Source organism: Fukomys damarensis, unplaced genomic scaffold (assembly GCF_012274545.1).
Source record: "Fukomys damarensis isolate Sample0158 unplaced genomic scaffold, DMR_v1.0_HiC HiC_scaffold_13, whole genome shotgun sequence".
Lineage (NCBI taxonomy): Eukaryota > Metazoa > Chordata > Mammalia > Rodentia > Bathyergidae > Fukomys > Fukomys damarensis.
In genome coordinates, this window is record NW_022900925.1 from 35,048,257 (window position 1) to 35,055,206 (window position 6,950).

Consider the following 6,950-nt stretch of genomic DNA (forward strand, 5'->3'; position numbering starts at 1 on the left):
CCTGCGCAAGGACTCCAGGAGAGAGAGCTGCTTCGAGCTGACCTGCGGGGACAGGCGCAGCTACGAGGTGGGCCGGGGGCAGGTGTCGGCTACGCTTCCCTCGCTGGGAAAGGCTGGGTCCCGACCCCTCTCCACCGCCCAGCCCGGCCGTCTCCCCCTGGCTGTGTCACCCGCTCCCTTCTGCCGCCACCCGGCTGGCGCTGACCCCAGGCTCTCCTGGTTCCCGCCCGTGATCGCACTACTTTCCGGCCGGCGGAAAACCCAGAAGGAGACTAAATCCGCAGTGGCCGGGCCGTCTGCCCCGCACACGTCTCTCGTGCGAAGTCACCTTCCCCTGGGTGTGTGGGCCACGCGGTGACACTGGTCCCTGGGGGTGACAGCGTTTCTGGGGGACCGGGGGACTTTGTCCGAGCAAGAAAGGCTCATTACGCACTGCGTTCACTTCTGCATATTTTGAATCTTGACTTCCTGTGTTTGCAAGTCATTATAAAATTAATTAAAACAACAAAAATTATGGTTATGGGGAGATGATTTTCACACACACACACACACACACACACCAAGTTTCCTACTCAGTGGTCATTTTTATTTTATCTCAGCTTTATGAAAGCAATGTAGCAAAACCTTTACTAATTTATGAAAAAAAAACACGCTAAGATTAAATCAACTTAAGTAACCCTTTTGCTCTTTAAACTTTTTCTCAGCATTCAACTTTTCTTGGTTCTACAGTATCTTAATCCTTATTTCCATAAAACAATCTTCCTATCCATTCTGCAACTTGTATGATGTTTCCAGTTTTTGAAGTACAGATTGTGCCGAGTGTGTTTCTAATTTTACCATTAAATTCTGATGAGACTTCATCCAGATAAGTTTATGTGAAAAGCATAGACCAGTATTCCTAGAAATCTGTTGCAGAAATGTCTTGCAGGAGTGAGAATCATAATGTGTATTCATATAAGTATGTTGCAGAAATCTAGGCTTCTTAGAGAACAGGTGTCTCAAACTCACTCGAATAGCCAGATAATTAAAATGTTTTCAGGAACATTTGCTTCAAATTGATTCGTTTTTTTAAAAAAAAAAGCTATGGGTGCCGGGCGTGGTGGTGCACACCTGTAATCCCAGCACTTGGGAGGCTGAGGCAGGAGGATCGCTGTGAGTTCGAGACCAGCCTGGGCTGCATAGTGAGTTCCAGGGCAGTCTCAACTACATAGTGAGACCCTGTCTCAAAAAAACAAAAAAAAAAGGGGGGGGCTGGGGATTTAGCTCAGTGGCCCCGCACCTACCTCACAAGCACAAAGTCCCGAGTTCAATCCCCGGTACCTCAAAAAAAAAATGAGGGTTCAGTGCTTGCCCGGACCATTTTCTGAATTGGAAAGTAGTTTATTTACTTTCTTCTCTTCTTAGGCCCATGGAATTCTAGTCGTTGTTGTGGTCTGTGTGTGTCCTTGGGGTCTTTCCCTGCTGTTTATTCTCTTGGGCCCTCAGCTCTTCATCTGTAATTGTTTATTCTCCTACCTCCCCACACTCCAGGAAGGCTCTGCAGCAAGCAGTTCCCCTACCTGAAATGACCCGCCACCTCCCACCTGCCCTTTATAAAGATCCACCCCAAGTGGCTTCAGCCCTGGTAATAAGTGTTTCCTGTGTCCACCGACCCCCTGGCTGCTGCTGTAGCTCAGTGGTTTGGTGCTTGCTGAGCACCCATGAGGCCTTGGGTTCTACCCTCAACACTGGAAAGAAAAATATTCATATTATCAGTGCAAGGGCTCCCACCTCATATACAAGTTGCTTTGCTCTTTTTTTTTCCTATAAACTTTTCCCAAATAAATGCCTGATAAAGGAATAGATAATCAAATGAACACACATGAACATAAACATCTGGATTTTAAAAACTGTTATTGGTTTGGCATGGTGTTGCATGCCTTTAATCCAAGCATTGGGGGGAGGCTGAGGCAGGAGGATCGCAGCAAATTTGAGGCCAGCCTGGTTTACATAGTTCAAGGCTGGCTTAAACTACATAGCAAGACCCCATCTTTAAAAAAAAAAAAAAAAAGTCTGTTATCTCTGGGGATGCAGAATTGCTGAAGGAAAAAATAATTGCTTTGAGTCAGCTGTTTTAGCCTTTTTTTTTTTTTAATTATTAACAAGGCAGAGAATCTTAGCTTTAAATTTGACTCTGAAAGTCGTGGATTCCTTCCCTTGGAGCTCCCTATAAGGATTCATGGAAATCTTGGTGAAGATGATAAATTAATTTGCTAATTTTTCTCCAGTTTACAGCCACTAGTCCAGCGGAAGCCAGAGACTGGGTGGAGCAAATTAGTTTCCTGCTGAAGGGTAAGTGTGGTCGTCATAGAAATCCGTACCGCTGTGTTGGGGAGGTGCGATCTGTGGGCTTCCGTGGGTCTTCCTTTCTCCTGCCCTCTTCTCCCCTCTCCGGCCCCAGCCTGTCCCTCTATTGTAACAGCGGACAGTTCCGCGCGTCCCTCAGAAGGTGAAGACATCACGCTGCGGGACTTGACCTTGGACGCCACCCACTCAACCTCGTTCATCAGCGCCAGAAAAAGGAATCCGGGAGCTGGCACCACCCTGTTCCCTGTCTCCACCCCCTTCCTTTTATCCTGGAAGGAAAATCCATCATATCCGACTTCAAGCCGTGTCATTTGCAACTGTGGTCCACAATCTTCTATATTTAGTCTTTTTTTTCCCCCCCGGTTTTTTTGAGACAGGGTCTCCCTATGTAGTTGAGACTGACCTGGAACTCACTATGTGGCCCAGGCTGGTCTCGAACTCACCATGATCCTCCTGCCTCAGCCTCCCGAGTGCTGGGATGACAGGCGTGCGCCTCCACGCCCGGCTATTTTTAGTCTTAATAGAAAGTGGAAATCTAAAGGAATCTAGGTTTGCCATCAGGGACATCGGGCGTCAAAAACAAATCGCTGTTTCCCGAGGCATGGTCTCCCTTCTCCCTATGTAGTTGAGACTGACCTGGAACTCACTATGTGGCCCGGGCTGGTCTCGAACTCACCATGATCCTCCTGCCTCAGCCTCCCGAGTGCTGGGATGACAGGCGTGCGCCTCCACGCCCGGCTATTTTTAGTCTTAATAGAAAGTGGAAATCTAAAGGAATCTAGGTTTGCCATCAGGGACATCGGGCGTCAAAAACTCCCTATGTAGTTGAGACTGACCTGGAACTCACTATGTGGCCCGGGCTGGTCTCGAACTCACCATGATCCTCCTGCCTCAGCCTCCCGAGTGCTGGGATGACAGGCGTGCGCCTCCACGCCCGGCTATTTTTAGTCTTAATAGAAAGTGGAAATCTAAAGGAATCTAGGTTTGCCATCAGGGACATCGGGCGTCAAAAACAAATCGCTGTTTCCCGAGGCACAGTCCCGAGGCACAGTGAAATTTTCCCACTCCCTGCCTTGGGGTGGAAGGGCCCTGCCGGAAGCGGCCGAACGACTGCTCCCGGAGCGCCGAGCCTCACCTGGAGGGCAACCCTGGGCGGGGGCGCCCCCTTGTCCGCCGGCCACTTTGCACCTGGCCCCTCGCCCTAAAAGCCCCGAGCCTGCTCACCCTCGTCTGGAATCCGCTGTAAGATTTCCATGGTGGACGAGGAGGACGCGCCAAGCTCTGATGTCCGAGAACGGCCCGTTTTACACAGCTGGGCCTCTGCTGCGCAGAAAAACGAGGCGTCGGCCGTGCCCTCCACCGAGTCATGGTGACAAGGCGGGGCCCGCCTGGGACCCGAGACCCGGCCCTGTCCTGCCCGCCTCTCCTCCCCTCCTTACAGGGCTGCGCAACCCTGGTGAAGTTTTATTGCGAGGAAGGATTTATGTTTTTTCTGCAGATCTCCTGCCACCAGGGCCCGTGACAGAAACAGCAGTGCCTAACCCGGCCTTTCGCTTGCCTTTGACGCAGCGCGGCCTCCCCGCGCCTCCTCTCCCTGAGCCCTTCCCTACCGTCTCCCACCCCAATTCACCTTCGTCTTTGCCCCACAGATCTGAGCTCTTCAACGATCCCCTATGAAGAGGACGAGGACGAGGAAGAGCAGGACGAAGAGCAGGACGAAGAGGGGGAAGAGACCTACGATGACATTGACGGCTTTGAGTCCCCGAGTTCTGGTCCCCAGGTCAGACCGACTGCCTTGCCTGGGAGCATGGGGGCCGAGGCACCTACCAAGGAGAAGGAAGAGGGCATCTACGAAGTCCTCTCAGGTGAGACCTTTCACCCTCTCTCTCTCCCCCGACTGTCAGAAATTCTGGACCCAAGCTCGGGTGGTGGCGCACGCCTGTCATCCCCGCACTTGGGGAGGCTGAGGCAGGAGGATCACTGTGAATCCAAGGTCAACCTGGGCTACATAACAAGACCCTGTCTCAAACGAAAACAGAAAGAGAAACTCTGGACCCGGTGGAAGGACTATAACTTGGAGGAGTCCAAAGGAAGCCAGATCTAAACATCACCCTCTGAAGGAGAGGACACAGGGAAACACGATCCCGGGACAGACCACCTCGTTCTGAGAGCGAGGTGACTGATCAGTCTGCCCCGTGCCACTGCAGGGGTTCGTGGCATTGCGTCCAGAGGTGCAAGGGTCCAGGAGACTCGTGCTGGCTTTCCATGGTTTACAGTGAGTTTGAGGGTGAGTCGCCTCAACTCTGTTCAGCAGAATAATGAGGACAGAAAGCTGCCTCGCAATTATGACGGATGCCAGAGCAGGGCCGCGGGACCACTCACCTGCGATCCCAGCACGCAGGAGGCCGAGGCAGGAAAAGTCCTGGGTTCAGGGCCGGCCTCAGTCACATAGGAGAACTTTGTTTCCAAATTAAAAGAAAAAAAAAAAAAAACAGTAGGGAGCAGGTCCGTGCTACAGGGCTCTTTTCTCCCACAGCAGGATGTCGCAGAAAAGTCATCACTGTGTGGGCCAGCACAGCGGGGGACAGGTGGGAACCTGCACGGAGCCTTTAACTGCAAGGGCCTTAGACCCAGGAGTGCTGATCTTTGAGCCCATTCTTAAAGATGCCATGGAAATGTCTCAGGAGTTAGTGCCCTGCTAAGAAATACAAGTTAAGCCGAAATTTATTGCAGCTTAAACCTCCATCCCAGATGAACCTACGAACCCAGGTGAATCTAACACTCAGGGCCCGAAGACGGGCATCATCTGTAAGGAACTTGGATTTCAAGGCTTTCTAAGAACAGTCAGACCCTCCGGCCTGGATTCTACATTCAGCTCTCCTCCAGAGCGAAGCCGCAATACTGGGACCCACGTCAGGAAGCACACCTGTACTCCTAGCCCTCGGGAGGCTGAGGCAGGAGGATTGTGGAGAGTTCAAGGCCAGCCTGGGCTATGTAGCAAGACCCTGCCTAAAAAAGGAAAAAGGAAAAAGGAGCAGGACCACGACCACACACCCCAAGCAGAGAGAGATGCTTCTCCCAGCCCAGCAGCCTCTACCAATCCCCACTTCCCCAGCCTTTTTTTGTTGTTGTGTTTTATTATGCAAATGATATCTTGGTGAGGTTGAGCCATTTCTTGTGTCTCAAGTTGAAAAAAAAATGATAATTTCCTCAGCAAGTCATCGTCGTTAATGAAGTTTTACAAAAACAGATACAACCAAAGGAAAATAAAATTTCACAGGTGATAAATTTTTCCAATTTCCCTGGCAGAATTCGATAGGATTGTTAAATTAAGAGTGAAGGTGTCTGTTAGAAAGCAACGAGCGGTGATGGGTAATTTTATAGAGTGGAAAATTGAATCAAATTGCAACATTAAAACACAGCTCCTCTGAGAATCTTGCCTCTCACAGTCTGCTCTGCTGCAACAGCAGGGTGTAGCAGTGGACCTAATTCACGGCACTCCCGAACAGGAGATGCGCTCTGAGCTCCATCCCAGTCTCCCCAGTGAGCTTCTGTTCTGCCCACTCCCGCCCGGGCACAGGGGACATCCAGGTGCCTCTCCAGCTGGGGTCACAGCTGTGGAAGAGCACACTAGGGAAACCCCACTGAGCCGCTCAGCCTTCTGGGGTGCAAAGAGAAGATCTTTTATGCCTGGCATGGTGGTGCATTACATTGCCGGTAATTACAGCACTTGGGAGGCTGAGGCAGGAGGATTGCTGAGAGTCTGAGGCCAGCCTGGGATACACAGCGAAACTCTGTCTCAGAACAAAACCCATTACCCCAGGTGGGGCAAGACATATATAACTGGGTTCTTGATGGCCCTGTTTCTCCTCCCACCACCTACACCCCTCGGTCATTCTACACCATCCGGGGAACCCAGGAATTCCTCCAAGTTTCCAGTGCAGTGGTGACCCAAGAGCCTAGAGATGAAGCCACTCACCTCAAGCCTGCGTGGCTGCCAGCCACCGGAAGTGAGGCTGGCCACACTGTAGGACAACCGAGGCCTCTTTGTGCATTTTAGAGAAATCGCAACTGACGCGCTTACGTGGCCAAAGGACAGCACTGTACCTAGCAGCAGATTCTTTCCCAGAAGCCTCTCTGCATGACAGATCTTAAGAGACAAGGCAAAGGTGGACTAGACAGGCATTGAATTAGGACGCGACTCGTTCAGCCTCCATCACTCGTCTCACAAGACCACCAACTAGCTGGCGCACACCTGTGAGCCCAGCACTCCAGGAGGCTGAGGCGGGAGGATCTCAAGTTGGAGCCCAGCCTGAGCAACTTAGTGAATTAGTAAGACCCTGTCTCAGAGCAAACAGAGGAGGCTGGGGATGTAGCTCGGTGTGAAGGCTCGGAGCCCAAGGCCCAGTACCGCAAAGAGAAAAGAAAAAGCGAACAAACAAAAAGACGGAAAGTAAGCAGTAGGAGACGCAAAGCCTTGTTGCTGGTAGCGAGCCGGCTGGAGTCAGGATGGGTCCGCGCGCCCCGCGGCTAGCTGAGGGGCCCTGGGCGCGTTCCTTGCCCTCCCATTCTCGCAAAAGTCTCGCAAAGTGGGGGAAACGACG

General features: G+C 51.6%; 1 protein-coding gene across 1 annotated transcript in view; it reads left to right on the forward strand.

Moving 5' to 3' along the window:
* Skap1 (src kinase associated phosphoprotein 1) overlaps window positions 1-6,950 on the forward strand; it is a 231,336-nt gene that overhangs the window by 197,350 nt on the left and 27,036 nt on the right. The window contains exons 9-11 of the mRNA XM_010620111.2: window positions 11-67; window positions 2,268-2,331; window positions 3,996-4,211. Of these exons, the coding sequence (XP_010618413.1) occupies window positions 11-67; window positions 2,268-2,331; window positions 3,996-4,211 (337 nt within the window). The remainder of the gene's footprint in view (window positions 1-10; window positions 68-2,267; window positions 2,332-3,995; window positions 4,212-6,950) is intronic.